At 37.2% G+C, this 23,012-nt stretch overlaps 1 protein-coding gene across 4 annotated transcripts in view; it reads right to left on the reverse strand.

Annotated features, from left to right (window-relative positions):
- Window positions 1-12,428: 12,428 nt before the first annotated feature.
- ARHGAP21 (Rho GTPase activating protein 21) overlaps window positions 12,429-23,012 on the reverse strand; it is a 128,675-nt gene continuing 118,091 nt past the window's right edge. For all 4 annotated transcript variants that reach the window (XM_074266949.1, XM_074266947.1, XM_074266950.1 and 1 more), the window contains 9 exons: window positions 22,539-22,694; window positions 22,379-22,457; window positions 21,663-21,736; window positions 21,495-21,584; window positions 19,181-19,306; window positions 18,958-18,999; window positions 18,519-18,624; window positions 16,617-16,648; window positions 12,429-14,899 (listed from right to left, as the gene is read on the reverse strand). In XM_074266949.1, the coding sequence (XP_074123050.1) occupies window positions 13,247-14,899; window positions 16,617-16,648; window positions 18,519-18,624; window positions 18,958-18,999; window positions 19,181-19,306; window positions 21,495-21,584; window positions 21,663-21,736; window positions 22,379-22,457; window positions 22,539-22,694 (2,358 nt within the window). In that variant the 3' untranslated portion in view covers window positions 12,429-13,246. The remainder of the gene's footprint in view (window positions 14,900-16,616; window positions 16,649-18,518; window positions 18,625-18,957; window positions 19,000-19,180; window positions 19,307-21,494; window positions 21,585-21,662; window positions 21,737-22,378; window positions 22,458-22,538; window positions 22,695-23,012) is intronic.

The raw sequence follows: 23,012 nt of genomic DNA on the forward strand, positions 1-23,012 counted from the left end.
CCAAATGGGGTCACAGACAATTGGACACAATCGAAATGACTGAACAATATTTTTCAAGTCAATTAGCTTATGTGGAAGGAAGCATATTTGTTAACCTAACATGCAGCAAACTTCATTAAGGGCCTACTGTGTAGAGCACTCGTCCAGGCAATGAGTATGACACAAAGTTTAGAAAGTACAGTTACAGCTGACTCACTCACTCTTGAAAGCTAATTGTTAAATTTTCAGTGTGAGCTTTTTCACCTCATGAATCAGCAAAGCTACCATCAGTGCTTGGTTTTTTTGTACCACACGATACAATCTAGATAAATATATATTTCAGGATAAGCACATTAGAGAATTTGGAAAAAGTGCTACATGAGTCTGAGGGGGAAGGTAGTCACCTTCCAAGGAATCAAGGATTAATATAAAAACTCTCTTATGTGTTAGTTTTGGTTTGTTTGGTTTTTTTTTTCCTATGAGGCAATTAGGCTTATGTGACTTGTCCAGAGTCATACTGCTGGGAAGTGTTAAGTTTCTGAACCTGGATTTGAACTCAGGTCTTCCTGATTTCATGTTGGTGCTTCATCCACAGTGCCATCCAGATGCCCCTCTTGTGTTAGGAAGGGTGTTGTTTCAACAGGCAAAGTCCCTTTTGGGGGACTAGGAAAAAACATGTTCCTTCCTAATCATCTTTCCAACTTCCATTATGGTTCTTGGTGAGTTGGACCAGACGACAGGAAATGCCCAAGGTCTGAGAAGTCTCAAAAAAGCATTAGAATCACTGGAAAGAGAAAGGGCAAAAGGTGACAACTGTTGTCACACTCCTGTTATGATGGCAAAGATCTGGATACCCAATTTACTCCTTTGATCCCAGAGATCGAGGATTTGGTTACTGTTGGAATTCTCTGTGACAATACAGATTGTGATCTTTTCAGATCTTATTGATCATCCTGATGAGTTCTGGGGCCAAAATAATGCTCTTAGTATATTCAAGGTTTCTGGTAATGATCTTCTCTGACGTAACTGTTCTGGTCCTTGGTCAACAGAGCTGGTCCATAATGGAAGCTTTCTTGGAAGCTCTTCACTTCCTAATTCTGTTGTACCACAGTTCTCAGTTAATGTCCAGACCCAGTTTCCCAAATTGTCCTATTCAGTTACTCTGCCTCAGGTTATAACCATTCCCTCTTAATGTTAGGATAAAGGTCTTATATCTTAGACCTTAGGCTAGAGTTGGTCCCTCTTAATGTTTGATGGGATAAAGGTCTTTATCCATTTTAGGTGTCATTAGACTATCAGGAGCCTCTCCAGGACCTCCCTCCATTATCCTAGGTTCCTCCCCCATTAGGTCATCCCCATCCAGGTACCTCCCCCATTATGTCACACATTCAGGGCTGGATTCTTTGAGATGATAGTCTCCTTCAGCCCTGGGACCAAACCATGGATCCAGTTGGTCCCAGTAAATCTCTCCATTTAATAAATTCTGTATTGAATACTTTCTAATCTCTATCTTGTTCAGTTTCTCTGGCATTACATTCTGACCTAACTTTAAATTAGCTAGTAATTGTCAGGAAGGATTTGAACTCAGGTAGATGAGTCTTCCTGATTTTAGACCCAGCACAATGAATAGGATGTGCCTACTTGTGTGGCAAACCCCGGTGTTTGATCATTTTTTGCAGAAACACTTTCTGAAAGGAGTTACTGTGCATGTTTGTGCCTCTGGAGGGTAACTGGCGTCTCCTTTGTTAGACTGTAAATCCCTTGTCAGAAGGCAGGGTCTCTCTGTGTCCTCAGCATTTAGCCCAGAGCCTGGGTATCTCCCTAGTCCAGATTCTCTTCACCTTCACCTGATAGAATGTTGAGTTTGAATTGAAGATCAGCTCGGGTACCACCTTCCAGAGTCATTTTCTGAACCCTCCAGTCATTAGGACTATTTTCTTTTTGAAATCACATTGTATTTCTTTATCTGTATATACATACATACATATATAATATAATAATATATATTGTACCCCACCTCCTGCATTACATCCTCCTAGGTGGAGTGTGCTCATTAAGAGGGGCATTTTTACCTCTGCTTTTACTACAGTAACAATAATAACATGATAGTTAACATTTATATGATGCTTTTTCTAGACCAGACAATTTGCAATTATTGTCTAATTATCACAACAATGCTAAAAAAAAAAAAAAAATAAGTGCCGTTATTATCCCTGTGTCACAGATGGGGAAACAGTGGCAAATAGCAATCATGATCTTTCCAGAATCACACAGCAAGTAAGTTTCTGAGGCAATATTTGAACTCAGGTCTTTTTGATTCCATGTTTGGCATTCTGCTATTGTACTACCTAGCTACAGACTCAGAACCTGGCACAGAGGCTTTTATGTAGTGTATGTTCTTAGTTAATGTTTGTTGAATTGACTATTGAAACGGCCTCCTACCCTCTGTTCCTGTTTTCAGCCTTACCTTTCGCTAACCCACCCTTCACATCTGTGAGGTATCTTCAGGGATATACACATTTTACTATTATACCTTTGCTCAAAAGGCTATCATTGCATCCTATTGCTTATTGAATAAAATCTAATCTCCTTTTTTTTACTGTTGTATTGTTTTTTCAATCCCATGTAAAGGAAATTTTTAACATTTGTATTTTTTTTTAAATTTTGACTTCAAAAATCTCTCCTTCCCTTCCTCCCAAACCCTTCTTAAGATGGCAGATAATCTGAAATAGGTTATATATATGCAGTCATAAAACATATTTCCACATTAGTCCTGTTGTGAAAGAAAAGATAAACCAAAAAAGCACCCCCAAACAAAAACATTAACCAATGCATAAAAATGAGGTAAAAAATATGTTTTGATCTGCTTTCTGACTCCATCACTTTTTTTTTTTTTTTGGAGTGTCATTTCATCAAGAGTCATTTGAGATTGTCTTGGATCATTGTATTATTGAGAGCTAAATTATCTGCCATTGATCATTGTAAAATACTGGATTACTGTTTGAAATCTTTTGGTTCTGCTCACTTCATAAAATCTAAATTCTTTCATCTGATATTTGAATCTATTTTTTCTCCAATTCGATTTCATTTTATCCCCTTCAGGTATTGTGTCAGTCAAGTTCCTTTTCATATCACACCCTCTCCATCACTCTGCTTTTAAATTGATCCTGGTCTTGTACCTTAGAATGAATTCCCTGTCTCTGCCGCATGAAACCTTTGCTTTTTCTTAAGGTCTCACTCAGGGCTTGCCTTCTCCATGAAGCCTGGCAGTGAGGTAGAACAGAGAAGAGAGAGCTAGGTTTGGAGTTCAGAGACCCAAATTCAAGTTTGTTTCAGACACATTAGTTCTATGTCTGCCCCATGACACACTTTCTCAGCCTCAGTTTCCTCACCTGGAAAATGAGATAATAACAGAGTTATTGTGATATTTACTAGCTATTATTGTTTTTCATACAAGGTCCTCCCAGATGACCTCCAATTATCATGTTTTAATTTTTATGAGTAGTTATTTAACTCCATGCAGGAGTTTATAGCAGAGATCTGGGTCCCAGTTTAGAAAGTCACCTGGGAAGGTGACCTTCACTCTCTGGCATTGATCACTGAAACAAGGTTTGTCTTTGTCCAAATTCTGACTGCCCCAACCTGAGGCTGGAGAGTGTGTTGGGGAAGATATCTCCAGGTGGGATCATTTCAAAGATGCCAGGAGGTCCTGCATCTCTCCTGTGGAAAAACGCCATTGAAGGCTCAGGCTAATTTTCAGCAGTCCAGTCCTTTTTTTTTCTCCAGGGTTCTTGGGACTGGTTGCCATGGTAGCAGCCAACAGTGGAAGTCGAGCTCCAGAGGATCTGCAAGGAAAGGAACCTGCTGGAGTTGCCAGCCCCTGCTTCCTCTCTGATTGATGCCCTTCAAGTCCAGTTGCCAGAAAAGGTGTGTTATATATATTAAGATACTTCATGTTCTTAGTGGTGACTCAAAGCCATTCACAATGAAACGATCTAAAATCTGACCTCCCTAGGGTTAGGCCACTAGACTTGGGATCACATTTGCTTTTTTTTTTTTTTTTTTTTTAAAGATATATTAAAAAAAAACAACATTCTTCTGATTCTTGGCATTAATAACACAGTTTGGAAAAATATAAAATGAAGCAATCTGGATGCTTAGTATCACTAGGGAACTAATTTAAATAATTAGGACTAAATAAAAAGGGAACTTGTTTAAGTAATTGAAGGATTATTTGCCACGTTCTGGAAAGACAAGACAGGAATGTAAAAGGATAAAAACAGCTCTCCCTTATATAGTACTGTAGGTTTTTAAATGCTTTCCTATAAGGGAGGGTTAGTGATTTGCTCATACAGCTGGGAAATATCGGAGCTGGGATCCAAAAACATAGATTCTGATTACAAGTTACATATTCTTTCTAATACCCAGTAGTATATCTATGTTTTAAAAATTGGACATAGGAAAGATAAAGGAAAATAGGATTCTGGAGAGATACACAAAATGGGGTTTCCATATTTGCAAAGATAATGATGAAAAATATCCTGAAGAGAATGGGAACAGGGCATGTGTCCCAAAATATATTCCTGTAAATGTGTCTGTGGGACGAATGAAGCTTCCTTGCTGTGACGACACTCCAGGGTTTCACTCTCCTAGGGCAAGGCCGATTTTCTCTCCCTTCCGTGTTCTAGAGTCCCCTTGATAATCCATTTGGTGTTCTCTGTCATCAATTTCACCTTCCCATTATAATGACCTATAATGTTGTTTGCCATTCATTAGTGGCCCAGTTCTAAGTAACCAATTAGCTTCAATTAGACTTCACAAAGCAATAATTTACTTGGAAGACACAAGAACAGACAATTAAAACTGATTATTTTCGACACCTATTGTGCACTCTCCACTAAAGCACCTTTCTCTCCTAGGGGTCCAAACTTAATGATTTTTAGGTGATATTTGCCCCACTAAGTTTATTTCTAAATGTAGCATGATTGATGGATAGATGAGTTTGCTTCTCCACTATTTCTAGTCTAAATTTATCAAGTTGCATGTGACTTTACTCCTCAATGGTCTGACTTCCAGCAAATTCTGGCATGGACTCAAGTTCCCCTATTCTGATCTTTTGAAGCTAATGAGGTCATAGCTCTTTTCAAATCTAATTCACCTAAAAAAAAGAATAAATGCAAACTTGTGTTCATGGGTTATGGGGTCATCCTTGAATAGGGAAGGCCCAAGGCTTTTCCCCTTAGATCATTGTCAGTCTCACTGCAGCTAAAAAGGAAAGAAATCACCAAAAAGGGGTCCAGGTCCTGGCTGACCGGTTCTTTTTGTGTATAGCTCCCAATTTTGGCTACACAGTTAATCAACTGTCCATCTCACTATGTGGTCACAGATGGGAATCAGCTACAGAATATCTGCTTGTGATCCAACTAGGGAGTGCAGGCTGCAGGGAACACTCATTATACATTGCTCTAATTTCCATGTGAGAAATTATCACACTAACCATCCCTCTGCCCCCATCACATTTCATTGGCAGAAAAATAGGTGTGAGGCACAGAAGGGAAGTGATATTAGCAAGTGACTGCTTCACAAGTCATGGGTTGGTATGTACCTTTAGTGGGGAAATGACTTAACAACCCCTTTTAGAAATAAAGAAGCATCTTTACTCCGATGTTTTTAAATTATTTTTTCCCTTAAGTTTTGGTTTCTGGGGATCTGGAGATAGTTTTTCTTTTCTTTTAATCATTTAGCTGAGAATTGACAGATATTGTCATCTTCACCATTTTAGAATAATGTTTGAATTCAGAAATTTGAAACAGGACTAGAAGCTTAGACTCAGAAAAAAAACTGATAGCCAAGGCTATTCTGCACTGCAGATGATTAGCCATAATCCTTAGTTTCATTCTGTGCAGGAACTTCCTCTGTGATAGTTATGCAACCCTTATGGGGTTGCTCTCTACAGTATATGAACTTTGGAAAGGACTAAGCCTAAAGCATTACAACTTTTCAGCTCTCACAGCAGCAGTCTTTTCCATGATTCCCACCTTGTTAAGCACAAAGCATCCTCTCCTATTACTGTGAAATGACATTTTTGCTCTCTCATCTTAAGTTATATTTCTGTACTTTTTAGTATTCTCCATAATGGGTGTTGAATCCTGTCAAAAGCGTTTTTTTTTTTTTTTTCTTTTTGGATTTTCATTAGTAGTCAATTATGTTTGTAGCTTCTAGAAGAATAACAACATAGAATGACATATTTCCTTAAAACTTTTCTTGCCCTGTATTCCTGGCATAAATATCCTAGTCATAGTACATAATCTTTGTGATATGTTGCAGTACTTTCCTTGCTAATATTTAAACTCTTTGTACTTTTATTAGTGATATTAGTTATTTTTTTTTGCTGAGGCAATTGGGGTTAAGTGACTTGCTCAGGGTCACACAGCTAGGAAGTGGGTTACTAATTTTCTTCCTATTTTGTCTCACCTTGCTTTAGGTATCAATATAGTATTTGTATTATAAGGGAATTTGGTAGAATTTGATCTTTTCTGCCTCCACAGTAACTTTCTATAGCGTTCTTTAGCTCATAAGTTCAGCTCTGCTCCTAAGACACAGGGAAGATTTTTCTGAAGCATTTTTTTGGGGGTAGGGAGACAGGGACCTCTCATGGACCTTCAACTCAGCTGGGGCTTTCCCACTGTGCTGGGCTGACTTGCAAAGTCCCATTTGTTATGCCGGGTTTGGAGGCCTCTTAGCAGGCCTAATAGCTAGCAATTATTTAATATCCACGTGGCCAATGCTGCTATACTGTGGCTAAGAAGAGCCTTCTGCTAGATTCCCTGTGCTGGACCTCCCCAAGCCCTACCTCCCTGCTGGTGCAAGTGCTACACCTGTGCTGGGCCACATTTCCTCCCATCCAACTGAGACGTGTTTCTCCTGAAGTCTTTCCAAATATCTTAAGCTGGAAAATTATTACACTTATTAGGTTTGTAAGTTCCATCATTCTAGAACCTATTCAGATGCTTGATCTAGCATTGATTCTGAGGGAACTGGGAGAGAACTCAGGCAATATCCTGGTTTCTCTCTGCTATATTGGCTCACACACTCCCTTTTGCCCACTAATTTTTTTTTAATTTAATAAATTTAAACGTTAGGTTCAGCTTTCTAGTTCTTTTTTCTACTTAAAAATTTTTTATGGTGTTCATTCCATCCAGTTATCATTACCTCCATTCTGGTTTTTTATTTTCTTACTATCTCCTCCTCCTTTATAGAGAGGAATAAGGCTTGAAGTTTGCTATAATCTCTCCTGCTCCCTCAGCCTTCTCAGTTAGACTGACACAGGTTTCTTTTTAACTACAACTTATCATTTGGTCTCCTTAGTTGAGATTATTTTTCATAAAACTAATTCTCCTTTAATATATCACTTTCTTGGGTCAGCTAGGTGGCGCAGTGTTTAAGCACCAGCCTTGAATTCAGGAGGACCCGAGTTCAAATCTGGTCTCACACTTAACACTTTCTAGCTGTGTGACCCTGGGCAAGTCTTTTAACCCCAAATGCCTCAGCCAAAGAGCAATAAATAAATATACACACACACCGACACACACCACTTCCTTTTCTTCTCTGAAATGTATTGCTGTACCTCTGCATCCTTCTGTGTATCCTTCTCTTCTCTGACCATTTAACACACAAGTAAAGTTCAGGTGTTGCCTATCCCTTTCATTCAGTTTGAAACTACTTGTTTGCAACAAATTAGTCCCTTCTTCCTCTTCTATTTTTTTTTTTTTTAAAGATCATGCAGATACTTTATCTTAATAGTAAAACAACAATGATAATAATAGTAAAAAAATTGTCAGCAATTGTTTAATATCCACAATGTGCCTGGCACTTCACAGCCACCCAAGAAGGTGAGTGATATTATCCCCATTTTACAGTTGAGGAAACTGAGGCAGGCACCAAGGTTAAGTGCTTGCCCAATCACACAGCTAGTGCATGTCTGAGGTCTAATTCGAACTTCATCTATTTTACTAACTGCAGACCTAGTTCTCTCTCCACTATACCATCTAGCTGTAAACAGTTTACCTTTGTTTTAGTCCCTTCTGATTGCTCATTCCTGTTTGCTTCTTAAGTCTTCCATCTATATGTTAAATTTTTTACTCAGGTTTGGTATTTTCATCAGGAATACATAGAAATCCTCTTATAAAAGATCCCTTTTATTTCCTCCTAAAACTATACTCAATTTTGCTGGTTATTATATTCTTGGTTGTCTTTTTATCTTCTGAAATATCTTAATTCAAGCTTGCTGCAAAATCGGATGATCTGTGACTCCTTAGCACTTAAAATTATTTCATGTTGTCTATAGTATTTTTTAATCTGGAAGTTCTAGATTTTGCATATCATGTTTCTGAAATTTCTTGAAATAATGTCTAAGTTCCATTTTTGGGGGGAGGAAAGGGAGGGTTGTCATGATTTTAGGTAATCGTTATTTTTAAATTCTTTGCTTAATTTCTCATCAGCTCAATTGTTTTTGCTATTATCTTTTTATTTTCCCTACCTCCAAGTTTTTTGACTTAGTATTGATATTTTTTTGTTGTTTCACAAAGTCATTAATTTTCTATTTGGTCCATTCAAATTTTCAGTGAGAATCTGCTAATTGGGTACTTTTTTTTTTTTAAACCAAGTTATTCTCTTTCTAATTCTTTCCCGTCATTTGTTTTCCACATTTCTTCTTTAACTCAGACTGAGAAACCTGCAAGCTTTTATTGTTCCCAACACAGTCTGATCCAAAGCAAAGCCCAATTGTCACTCTTCTTGTCAGACGTCTGCAAATTCCTGAAATGGGTTTAGGCCCGGGCAACACAACTGTAAGCTTTCTCCTGGCTGGAGTTCCAGTAGACTAAGGCTGATGCAGTCACTATCCGCAAGCTAGAAATCTTTTCAAGTTGTGTGACAGAACTTTTTTGGTCTCAAATCCTTGCTCTGATAATTACACTGGAGGCTTCGGACTGGCCAGGGTTGCTGGCACAGAGATTTCTACTCTAGTTCCAAGTCAGAGCCATACAGCCCTTACTTGAACTTGCTCCTTTTGAAAGCATACAGCCTAGGGTCTTGTGATCATTCTTCATCCTAGACTACTCTCCCTAGACTTTTGTTGCCTCCTTAGTGCAGCCCAGAACTCCCATCCAACACCAGCTGATGAGACAAAACTGCCAGTTGGCAGGCATGAGGGTCTGGGAACTCTTTTTTCCCTGCTGCACTACCACAAGCAGTTTTTTTTTTTTTTTTTTTTCAGTCCTTGTGCTTAGAAGTCTCAGTTCAGTCTCTCCTGGCTATCCTCAGTCTCCTGTGTCCACAGACCTATCTCCCAAAGCTGACCTGGGATTAAGAAAAAAAAAAATTCTTTTTCCCTTGGATTTCTCAACCAGGATTCAGCCTGTTATACTTTCTAGATTTGTTAAGTTGTTAAGAGGGAAGACCCCAAGTATATTACTTCCTGCTTCTCCACTATCTTGGCTGTTCTCTGCTAGTTTTGATTGCTATATTTTAAGGTTATCTAAATGATCCAGACTGGAAACATGTTCCTGTACTTTTCCAATATAATTTTCCAATAACTCAATGATTTGGAATACAACCACCTTGAGTCCTCTGGGATTTTCTGTCAGTTGATTCTAGCCATCAAAATAACCCAAACACATTCATGGTAAGTGGGGATTCTTCCGTAGAAAGGCTGCCCTAAGTTTTCTCTTTGTCATGTCTCTGCTGCATGGTTGGTCAGGCTTGTTTTATCTTGTTCTTTGTAGCAAATCCATGGACAGTTGTGTTTACATGGGAGCTCTGATGGTAGGAAGGCTCTGAGGTGAATATGGCTCATTATCTTTGCTCAGAAGATATCTCCTCAGGTTGCTCCCTTTCTTGGGCAGTCAAGCTGAGAATCCTGCATCAGGCAGCAGGATCCTTACTATTCTATAGTGGTTACAGAAGTTTCCCTGCTCCTGCATTTGTTGCTGAGGCTGAGAAGCAGATTAAGAGCTTTTTAATAGTTGCATTAAAATTTCAAAGATCCTAAACAAAACAGAAACATTAGAACTTGAGTTACATCAAGAACAGATTTTCTTTCCTTAAGATAGCATTTTATCACAAGCATTTTCAGATTCTCCTTTTGTAAACTTTTAAAAGAACACCAAAACATGAACAAATGACAAATGGGATTAAGAAGTATTCTGGGATGAGCCTGGCCCAGGCCCCTGAAAGTTAAAATTGATACTAGAACAAAATGAGACATTCCTAAGTCATTCAATTAATAAAAACATTTACTTAGTTATAACCAGAGAATATCCAACAAGCGTTTGAAGGCATTTACCTGATTCAGTTAAGGGAAATTGGATTGACTAAGTTGCTCCTATTCTGTTTTCCATTAGCTAGGAACCAGTTAAATTACATATGGCTGTGCTGTACTTAAGCAACCAAAAGTTGCCTTTCTGCCAGTCCGTGTTAGCCACTTGGGTTCATCACTAACTTATGTAGAGGAAGGAGTAAGAATATTACTCCCACCACAAAAATCCGAAGGAGTGGGAATCTTAAGCTTAAGAAGCTCATGGCCTCTAGGATAAAAAAAGCACCACTTATCATTTGAAGTCCTTTACAAAAGTTTTCCTCCAAAGTTTCCTCCATTCCTTCCTCCAAACTGAGCTATTTCTGCTTTATTGTTTTCTACTGGCTATCTCCCATGGCAGAAATTGGGATTTGATTTCTTTGATCCCCGGCCTTTTAGGACTTTTCTGATTTCCTTAAATTTGCCTTCTTCTTTCCCCTAAGTTAATTTGTCTGTATTTATGATATTCCCATCCTCCTCCATGCCCTTTCATCTAAGTGTAGCAAAGCTCCTTCAGGATAGGACTATTTGTCCCTAGGCCTTGCTATAGCTCATGGAACACAGTTCAGGAGGAGAAATCTTAAAGTTAACTGAGTCCACTCCCCCTTTTTACATATGATGAGGCTGTGATATGTTCAGGGTCACAAAGAATCAGTAAAGGGCAGAATTTGAACTCTCATCTTAGTGGTTTTAAATCTAGCTCTCTGTAGTCAAATAATAAAGGCAAGTTAATTTTAATAAGGGAAGAGCCAATGATCTCTCATTCTTCCCTGGATGAGCTTTAACCAGCTAGTTCCAATTAACAAAGATATTACCTTATTCCAAGGGCTACAAAGTTTTACTTGTGCTCCATGGCTGCTGTCTCCTCTACCTTCTGCTAATCCATAAGTTCTAGGAAAACAAATCAGCATCATATAGTTACACTGACCAAACATCCTTTTAGGGCCTGTAATGGAAACAGTACAGAGCAAATCCAATTCTCTCTGTATAAATGTGAGGACATTTTTTTCCTACTTTAGCCCAAGTTTATTCCATGGAGTTAGAGTACTCACCGCGGTTGGCCTTCACTTTTATATTCTATCCATAGTCACACCCATTTCTATTTGTGTTGTACCAAAAATTCTTATATTAGGCAGACAGGTGGTACAGAGAGCTGACCCTGGGGTTAGGAACACCCAAGTTCAAAACTGTCCACAGGAATTTCTAAGCAAGGTGACCTTAGGCTTCTACTTCAGTCTCCTCATCTGTAAATTAGAGATAATAATGGCACTTGTCTTGAAGAGTTGCTGTGAGGAACAAATGAAGTAATATTTGAAGGTGCTTAGCACAATGCCTTTGAAAGAATAATAAAGTCTGTATTTAATCACCTTGCTGTATGTTATTTGTGGGTGAACCAATATTTCTTGATGGCTCTTTTCTCCCCCACTGGGTTCGAGTCAGAAGTATGATACTAGATTTAGAACATGGCAGCAATCTGCTGAGACCTTCTATGGATCTTTTCTTTGAGAAAATGTTTTTAAATATGTAAAATAAAATTACATAGGACCATGAAGGAAACCAGTTGTATTATAATATTTTAAAATATATTTATATATTTTAAAAATTCCTAGATCTATTTAGTCCAACCCTGTCCTTTGACAGATGAAGAAACTTAAGCTCAGACTTCCAAAGTGTAACACTGCCTGGTATATCTACACAGAAACAAAAGGTGAATTTAGTAGGAGCATTCATTCATATATCAAGATGAAACAAAATTCAAGCTTTTAATAAATTGCTCTAAATAGAGCCACTCTACAGAGAATACCTCAGGGCCATCTTTTGCATATGGAGTGGGAACAATGGTGTGTGGAAGAATGTGTCAGATACTGGTATATCTGAATATATAGATATTACACTGACGCCAGATAACAGCAAAGAGGAGACAATAATGCTTTGAAAATTTAGAGTAAAAGTAAATTTCTATATTATAAAAATAATTATTTATTCTGGTTTTTATTTTCTCCAAGTCAGGGCTAGCTACCATTCACCATAGGTGTATACTGACTTAAGTGACATTTTAAAATGACTCATTAGAATGACATTGAGCCATGCAAAAAGTTCACCAAAACAATTTTATTTCCAGTGTTTAATTGGGTATGCACACAGGCATGACACAGGTTTGGATTCATTAAGTCTTCATGCAGAATTATATTCTTCATAAAAGAAGCCAGTTCCATCCAGGATCCACTATCTACACGCCTATGTTACAACATTTATAACAAATCTGTATCTGAAGAAAAGATACACATATAATATGTTCATTTAAGTTACTTATTTTACAGAAAGATTAAAAATTCAAGTCACACAAAACTCAAAAACTGTATTAAAAGTTTGAATATAAAACTCGGGAGATCCAACGGAATGCCTAAGAATGGAAGCTCTGTATCCACCTGTGTTAAAATCTGTAAGATGTAACATTACCAATAAAATGCTTTCATCTGATCATTTAAAGTTTTCTAATTTAACAGTTAACAATATGGCACCCTAACAAACCCAATGAATTGTTATGATGAGGCACTTTTGTTAGTGACTAAACCAAAAGAACAAATTTGCTGCAGACTAATGCCAGCTGTTTTACTCATCAATTTCTGATCATAAACCTTGTATAGACTACATAGCATGTTGCAACAAATACCCTGCTTATTTGTATGCAACCATCCAATATATTTTTAAAATATAGATATATTTTTTTCTTAATGTTCTTCTGGCCATAGAAATGCACAGTGAAGACATTCCACAGTGCACATTGATGAAACCAGCCTAAAATAAAGGCTGCATAATAATTCTAGTACAGAAAAATATTTACAGAGTTATTGGAACATGTAACAGTAGCTTTTGAGTTGCTGTAGTGGATGCATCCCCCCTGCCACTTTAGAGACACTGATGAAATTGTGATTTAGTGCCTGGGGCTAGGGATGGTTTTTGAGGATTGGCAACAGGTAGAGGCCTATCGTTTTGGTTGACATTCTGGAAGCTATCACCATTTATTTGTTCAGGTGATTGCGGTGGTATGGAAAGAAGGGGTCTGTTTGTCAAAGTTAAGGTGCTAGGGGAGCTGCCTCCATCTGATTTATATATTTCTGTTATACTAGTGTTCTCTAGTCTATATTCTCCAGGTTCTCCTGTGTTCAGGTCAGACGTGCTAGTACGTAAGCGTTCTCGTGCGAGCCAGTCTGAAATGGAGAGGTCTTGGGCTGGGCATTTTGGTTTTAATCGAGTCACAGCAGAAAGTTCAGACTCTCTTTCTCCACTCTGTTCTGGAACTTTCCAAGTATTTAAAACGCTAATATCTGCAAAATCCCTTTGCCCTCCAAGAGTGTGTCGTCTCCTGATGTTTTTCCTTTTAGCATTCTCTGCAGAGCTGTTTTTCTGATTTCCCACCCCAAACATGTCATCCGCAGATGCTTTAAGCCTCAGTTTTAGCCTGTCGGTTATTTTAATTCTCCAAGTGGGTTCGTGTTTCTCTGAGTCATTTCTAGTTGGTGTCAGCAAATTACCTGTTGACTTTCCCTTCTTCTTCATGTCAAATACTTTAGTTACAGATGACGACTCTCTCTCATTTTTGATATCACCTGTCCCGTCACTTTCTGACTTGAATCGAGCTGACTTTTTTCTGGAGAGCGTATCACGTTCAATAAGCTTATGTGAACTGAACAGTTGTCTCCGGCTGTCTAAACTTGGTGTTAAACTTCCCTCAGTACAACTTAATTCGCTTCCTTCTGAGTTTCTCCGACTTGTCTTTACCATTTCTTGGATTTTTCCCCGAAAGAACTTCTCAGAAAGAAAACCTGTGGCAAAAACTGGGAAGTCATTCTCACTGTCTGTTTCCACAGGCCGACCTTCACTGACCAATTCGCTCTGTTCATCATCTGCCTCTTCTCCCTTGCTCTCGGCAACTGACCGCACCTCTGGACTGAGCCTGCTGGAGTCAAGGGTGGTCAGGCAAGCAGCAGAGGAAGTGGTTGAGTAGCCTGAAGTGGAACTGGCATTGGCCAGAAACTCGGTGCATTTAGTTTCTAGACTGAAGGACTTTTTACCAGGCAACCTCTCCAGGGACAGTGGGGAGGCAGTACTGAGCAGAGTGCCAGGGCCAGGAGAGGGCGTCTGGGGGCCTTCTTTGAGCACGGTGAAACGGTAGCCAAGAGTAGGGGACTTGGTGGGTTTTGAGTTGGGAGGCAGTGAAGGCTCTCCAGATACCACGTTCTCTTTCCTCGGCGCCAGCTTTTCCTCTTTCCTTGTGTGCAAATCTTTTTTGCTAGTATTATCTTTAGAAATACTAGTCCTTTGCTTTCTTACTGGATCATTCTCTTTTTTCGACTCTCCTCTGCCATCCTCTTTATTATTATTATCACTCTGAGGCGCTTCTGCAATTTCTTTCTTGAAAAATACATTATCCAGCTCATCCTCTGAGCTGCTCGGCTGTGCTTTCTCTTTTGTTTTTTTCCTCTTGCGACTAGCTGCTGCAAAGAGGGAGGATACAAGCAATTCCCTGCTATACTGATCCTTTCCGGATCCCCAAGAACCCTGGGAAAGAAACATAAAAGGGAAACTTAGACTGAAACTTAGCTACATTCAGTTTCTCTTATCTCCCCCACCTCCCAAGGTTTTTCCCAAACTATCATATCCGAAACCAAGACATTTTATACAAGTCTTGGAAGTCTTTTAATTAATTGTTAAAAGAATACTATTCAGCCCTAAAATTAACTTAAACTTAGAGGCAATTACTATTTTATTAGACAAGATACAGTGAATTCAAACACTTTCATGAATGACTAATCTCCCATTAGGACCTTCCACTTATTATTACTTCTTCCAAATAAAAGGATTTGTATGAATTTAGTCAATCATGTATACAAATTTAATTTTTTTTTCATGTATACTAATTTTAAAAGTTATAATTAAAAACCTAAAAGTCAAATGCACCAACACTAGGGATTAGTTTCAGAATTTACTCTGGAGTAGCAATGTAGTGATAGTTTTGTTAAGGTATGATTTTCCAAGACACTTTTGCCCACAGTCCCATTGCTACTTTATAGCTGAAGTAAGACTGGAACCCAGTTCCCCACTATTAAGTCCATTACAACAAAATGTTTTGAGAAGGTACACATGATAACCTTAAAAAATTGAGTTGCCATGGCCTTAAAACCTTCCTAACCTATTTTTAAGATTACTGCTCATTCTTTCTACGTTTCCTAGTATAAGAGATTTTAACACTGGGAAATCCTTGAATCAGCTCCCCAACCCTGAAACATAACTTCCCCAAAAGATGAGACTGACAATGATCTTCTTAGTATTTAATTATTAATACTTTTATTTTAGCCATTTAAGAACCTTCCATGTTTGAAAGTCAATCCTGAATGAAATAGCTTTTTTCAACTTCTACACTTTCAAATTTGTCCATTTTAAATCTTTTTTTTTTAAGCTAGAGGTTCCTCCAAGGCAAGAAATGCCTTATTCATTTTTAAGGCCCTCAGAGTAGGTTCTTTTTAAAAGTTGGTTGGTTGAACTGCGCATACCTGTGCAAGGTTGGATTGGAGGATTTAGTAGGATTTCCTTTAGTGATGGATAAGGAGATGGAAGGCTACTCATTTAAGCAAAGCTCTTTATAGAGGCAAGAGGTAAAGCTAGCATTTGGGAGTGGGAGATAATGAATTCCTGAAAATGCTATTATTAAAATAAAAAAAAAAATACGAATTCAGGAATTCATTAATAGCATTTTCAAAATGCATGCAAACGTATGCAAAATAGTTAAGAGTATCTGCATTTGTAAATAGCCACTGAACAATACAAATTTTGAAAAATGTGTCCATGGCTCCATTTCAACAAAATTGCTTTCAATGTTGTTCTATACATGACACAAAAAGACTAAGAACCATAAAATTTTGGAGTGAATTTTGCAGCACTGGGAAGAGAAATAATATGGCAGTTCAAATTGGCCAAAAGTGCTTGAGGAAAATCTTTGTGAAATGAACCTATTTGAAAACTGTGGTTCACAATGGTCAAATGTCAGAGCCAGGCCATGACCTCTTGATACTACTGCCTCTCATATTCTTGTGAAAATAAGCCAAACATTAGATAAGTATTCTGTTCTGAGACTATTTTACTATGTATTTCAATTAGGTATATAGATAAAAATACTACAAAAGGGATTTACACTTAAATTAAGTAGGTAGGTGTTCCCTAACTGGGCTGGGGAACTGAATTTCTGCACATTTATCAACCAATCCCAAACCAAATTTACCTTAGATTTTGCTGAGTCACTAGTAGCTGAATCTGTGTGAAATTAAAGAACATTTGGTCAGTTTTAGCTATAATTTTAAGTTCTTTTTACAAACAATGCAAAACTTATGGAAGAGACAGGCACAGAACAAGATGTGAAAGCAAAACCCAAACAAAACCACAGAACACAGTGGAGAGTCAGAGCTCACAAAGATGCAAGCTGCACCACAGAAAGCCACCGCCATGAAAGGATGCTGTGAATTGTAGGCAGAACCAGCTCAATGATAGGAATGGCAAAGGAGCCCTGTTCTAAATAAAAACAGAAAGACTACTGTTTATTAATTTCTCCAAACTTTGAGACCTCAAGAATTGTACTGTGTACCATATCTTGTGTTTGAACTGATACACAATGTAGGACATTAGGACTATGGGTTCGTCCTAGTTACAGACTGAGACATTCAAGTATATTTGGGGTTATTTTTGTCAGACTGTTAAACTTTACTCCTTTCAATATTGTAGCATTACACATGGTATAATCAAGGAAGCAGAAGTTCAACCTTGACTTCAGGTCACATGACTTTACATTGGATAATGTTGAATATTGTGTTTTGACCCCAGTTTTATGCTTCACATTAATTTTGCCAGGGTTCCTTTTGACTAACTATATATTAAACAGCTACCAGCTTAGTAATTATCTATAGAACAAGCGCTATCATGAAATGGAAAAATGGAGACCATCATTTTACTGTCTGGCAAAAACTCATATTGTACAATTATAAAGAGGGTAGGAAGGGGCTAGCACCATTCAAAGATAATGCTGATTTTGAGATTTCATTTTTCAACTTTGGGGATATTTAATTTTCAAAATTAAGGAGCTGAGCCCCATGCCACACCTCTTTTTTGACACATGGCTAAATGCTTCATGACTTAAAAAACTGGTAGATCATACCATGCTATTTCTCCTCAGGGTCTGCTTTCAGAAATAACAAGAAACAGCAGAAAAACTTTTAAGAAAGTAGCATTGATCTGTTTAAAATACTTTTAAAAGAAAATTTACAGCACAGATCAACTATTTTGGCATTTACAAGAATGGGGGATTTCTGCAGACAAGGCAGCTACAGTGTGGGCAACAGTCCTCCTTCTTCCTACAGGTCCAGCTGTCCATCAGGGACACCACAGCGTCCACTAGTGACATGACCGCGGGATAGACGCCTCCCGTTTCGCCTGTTGTGCAACATCAGTATAGATTTGCCTGTGTCAGAAAGTGCTGAGACCCCCTTTAGTACTAGAACAAGAACTAGAGAAAAAGGGAGAAGACTAGGAGACAACGCGCCCGGTTAATGCAACAGTACAAAAGGGAAATATTATTCACCAAAGAATCTCGAGCTTCACCAAGAACGGAGGGAAGCCACTGAGCAACAAAAGAAAATGAACTTGGAAGAGATTGATTTTAAACTAAATATATATATATATATATATATAGTTCTAATTATTTAACTTTGTGCTTTTAAACTGCATGGCTAACCTTGGGTGATTTTTACCAGGTAGAAGTTCACACTTTCTGCCATCACAGCAACCACATATTCAGTAGCATTTATCTGTTTTACCTTGTGATGACAATTATATGGATAACTGTGAATAAAGAAAACAGGGCTATGCATGCTCATTTCCCCTCATATTTCCAAATCTGACAGACTTGTCAACAAGCATTCCAACTCCATGCACTGCCAATGTCATTATATCCACTGTAAGATACTCAAAATCAAATCAGAAAAAAGAGAATCAGTTTATTAGTAGAAAGGAAAAAATGAGAAAAAGAAAAATCAGAGTGAATCATTACTTATGATTTATTTGTTCTTTCATTATAGTACAATAGAGTATGTTTTTCTAGCCTACAGATGAAACACTGCCCAGGCAAAGTTACCTGATACATCTCCAGGAGACACGCCGGTCCTTCCAATGTTGGTCAGTAAATGATCTATGTTTGGCACTGGCTGAGATTCTACTGTGTTTTCCTCCTGAACTGTTGTCTATAGTTAACAAACAAAGATCCCTTCAACACTTCTTCAAAATTATTTCATTGTGCTTTTAACAACATTTTAGAAATTTTATTGACATTAACCCAAGAACCTTGTTTTCCCATGTATTTTTGCACACTGCAAAACAACAACAAAACCTACTACTACAGAGTTAGTTAACTGCTGGTGTTTTCATTACAACAAATTCAGAAGCAAGAAATCAACTTCTGAAATGCAGAACTAATGGTGGACCATGGCTACACTGTTGAAAATTCAAGACTGTGTATCTCAAATCAAAACAACCGACCACAAATACAAAAGAAAAAAGGAACTAAAGGAACTTACAAGAGGCTCTTCTGTACCTTCTTCTGTGAAAAACCAGTCATGCTAAAAATTTAAAATAAAAAAAATAAAAAAAAATAAAATGAGAAAACCCTCCAAACTGTCACTAGTAAGGAGGACAGGACAGAGAGGAAAGAGCTCTGTTGACAGAAGAGAGAAAATGTAAATCCAAACTTTCATTCAGAGTCTTTTCTAAAAGACTAATAACCCCCTCTCCCCAACTTACATGTTGGATAAGGGTTTCTACAATTTTGTACTGGTCAGGCATGTGAGTCACCATATGTGTCATGTTGTCTTCTGATGTTCGCACAAGGGTTGGACCAAAAACAATCGCTAGATTTCTTGGTTCCATCTATAAAAAAGAGTGGGGTAAAAATGGGAAAAGGTGAAAAGAGGAAAAAGATGGGCTGTTATTAAAATAGAATTGGATCTGTCTATTTGGTGACTCCTTACTGGCACGTACACCCATACTTGTGTCTTTTCACTTTGTAATTTCCCTCAACCTTCAATTTCATATACTTTACCTTCTTTAAAATGTAGTTCAAAATAACACCTTTCAGGAAGCCTAGGTATTAATATGAATAGTATTTCATTTTTTCCAATTACGTGCAAAAATAGTACTAACATTCACTTTTATAAGATGTTGAATTTCATATATAGTTTCTTCTCCCCCTTCCCAATACAGCAAATCATTCTGATGTAAATATTTCTTAAGTCTCTGTATGTGGGCCAGGTATCTCCAAATTTGATTATAAAGGTCTCAAGGACATGGACTTTTGTGAGCATTTAATGGCTTTTGAATTCTATCTCATCTGTGGTTCAAGGAACAGTACGTACCTTGGGAAAAGCAACTCTTGAAACCAAGAGACCAATTTATCATCAAACATCTATGAAGAAGTTATATTTCAGATATTATGCTAGGTGCTGGAGAAGTTCCATCCTTCCAGGAATTAACATTCTATTGGGCATAACAGGGCTTAAAAAAAAACAAAACTGAATGTGTAACAAGATTGGAAAGATTGGGAAGGGTTTAAATAAAAAAAAAAAAAAAGTTAAAGTTACTGCTTGTTTTTTTTTTCTCCAAAGACAAACTACCAGAGCTTTCTAAGCAGAATAGCATGGCTTTACCTGTACTTTGGGAAAATCTTTTTGAGAGCTATGTGGAAGATGAGTTTCAAATAAGGAAGATGAAATAAGAAGATGGATGAGATGTTGTGAAGGCAAATATTTGAGAACTGACTGGACATTAAGACAAGTCGAATTCATGTTCAAAATTGTGAATCTTGAATAGTGACTAGTGGTTCCCTTAAAAAAAAAAAATAGGGCTATTTGGAAGATGTGATGGATACACTAAGATCGCTATCAGATAAATATGGTCTCAAATATTCAATAGGCAGTTGATGATGGGGGACCCGGAGCTGTATATTTATAGATATGAGAGTCATTTATACAGATATTTGGTTATTAAAATCATGGAAGATAAGGAAAACTAGAGGAGAATATCCAGGAGCAAAGGATGGCAAAGATCAAGCAAAAGCATCTCCCAAGTGCCTTCTATGAGTCAAGCCCTGTGCTATGTAAGAACTGTTAGTACAAGATAAAAGAGCTCACAATATAATGGGGGTAGGATGAGGGTAGATCTTAAGCTCACAATATAATGGGGGTAGGATGAGGGAAGATTAACTTTATAATGGAGAGAATTTTTGTAGAAGGTGGGATTTTAGTTGAGACTTGAAGAAACAATCAAGACTGAGGGATGTTGGGGGCAAGAGAGGAGAATGAAATACATTGGAGGCAGGAGACATTAACAGGGGAGAACTGGCTTTTGAAAGCAAAAGGAGGAAAGACGATAGGCCTCAAGAGTCAGATCTTCTAGCTCAGAGGAGGAAACTTGGATTTATACCTAAGTTTTGAATTTAATTATACTATTCAATTTAAATGGGACTATGCTACGATTGTCTGGTTTAATATAAAACAATCAACTTCTCTTACTTGCACCCAATATGTAAATTGTTGCAAACTGCTGCACTATATACTACTTTAAAAAAAAAAAAAAAAAAAAGCTGATTCAGCTGCCAGCCAAGAAAAACAGTGAAAGGAGTTATAGGCTTTTTTAGTTTTTTTAAATTTCCGGGAGTTATCAGAGGCAGAAAGAACACAAAACTGTGTTCCATAAAAAAAGAGAACACATCCAAGCACATCTTATATTATAAACTCTTTTAAAAAGATTCAAAGTAACCCATTACCCTCAATCTTCCCCACCCCTACTATGGTGACCATGCAGCTTAAACCTGTGTGAAGAAGGTAACAAGAAGAGAGACACCAGCACGTCTAAGGAGTGGCAAGTGCTCAGTCTGATGAGAAACTTGAGGACTGGACCATCAGAAGTGGTGCCCTTCCTTCTGGGGACCTGCTCAGTAAGCAAGGCAGGTGGACAAATCTGCATTGGTTCTTTTTAATTCCAAGACTACTTTTGATTTTGTTATATAAACCATAAAGTTTTGATTAAAATCTTTTGTTGAATCTTTTTATTTACTTACCTTATTTTTTTCTGAATTTTCTGCTACTGTTTTCAGATGAGCAGAGAGAAATTTAAGGGTTTCATAATGATGTTCAGGCAAATCATGAATCTGTAAAACATTTTAGTGATGAATTTAAAACTTGTAAAATTTTTTGTTGTAATCCCCAAACTGACTAATAATACTCACTAGTCTTTTTAATGTTTTTAGACGCTCTAGAGGATCTTCTTTTCGATTTGCTTCAATAAAGTCTGCATATTTATCTGGCAACAAAAAGACATTTTTTTTCCTCAACTAATTAGGTAAAACATACCTAATTATAGTTAACAAAATAACATGTATTTTTAAAAAACAGAGAAAAAGAATGGGTCTTAAGTAGGTTTAAGTTTAGGCCTCCAAAATGACATCAATTTTAATGAGAACTATGTTAAAGTAATTTGGATAGAGTGCAAAATTTCCATGAAAGCAGGCATTTCTATACTCTTTCCTGCCTCCAACACCTATCACAAGATCTTCTATACGTGTGTATGTATAGACATTCATGAAACATTCAGCAAGGATAAGATTTATTAAAAAATGTAAATCTATGTATACTTATATATTTAGATTTTTTTCTTGGAAGAAATGTCATTCTGAGTGCTAGAAACAAGGAGGGATATAATAATGTAGTTTTTGTTGAATGTAGATATTTGTATGTAAATTTGTTTTCATGCATTCTAAACAGTGAAATTTGCCAAAAAAGAATAAATATCCCTGTTTAGTATCATATAACTCTACTTTTAACACAATGGCAACCAGTCTTTTTTTCCCCTATACCAACAGTTATTTCTCTTCCAATTTAATATTCTTTGAAATTAATACTTAGGGCTGGGAGGGTTAAAGTGGCTTTACAGAAAATAAATTACCATTTGTGAAGAGAGGCTCAGGGAGTTTTCTGAAGAATGATTTCAGCAAACTGCTTATCACATTCAAGTCTCGCCATTTCTAGGTATTCAAAATGGAAATAAGTATGTAATTTTACATAGTCACCCCAACATTCTGATAAATGAAAATTAATTAACTTACATCATCTTGTATATCAATATCAGCCATTCCCTTGTTGAGTTCTTCTTGCATACTTGAGATAGCAGCATTATTTCCAGGAACTCTGTAAATACCTGTATATTCAAGTCCTCTTTCTTCAACTAATTTGCAGCATATGTCAACTATTAGTGGAATATACTACAAAATAAAAAGAGACAATTTTAATGTTTACAGGCTTCAAATAGTCATTATTAAGATATTATTTATCTCTATTATTAAATTATTTATCTCTACATAAAATTTGCTGCTAAGGTCATGTGAGGACTGAAGAAAACAGTGAGCTCAATTGTGACTGAATTAAATATATTTGGAATGCTGGAATGGAATGAATATCAGGGAAATAATCCAAACCGAATGAGGATATAAGATAATAATAATAATAAAAAAAAGTTATCTAATCAAGGTTCAGAATCCTGCCTTAATCATTTATTAACTGTGAGAACTGTGGGCAAGTCC

Source organism: Sminthopsis crassicaudata, chromosome 5, assembly GCF_048593235.1.
Source record: "Sminthopsis crassicaudata isolate SCR6 chromosome 5, ASM4859323v1, whole genome shotgun sequence".
Lineage (NCBI taxonomy): Eukaryota > Metazoa > Chordata > Mammalia > Dasyuromorphia > Dasyuridae > Sminthopsis > Sminthopsis crassicaudata.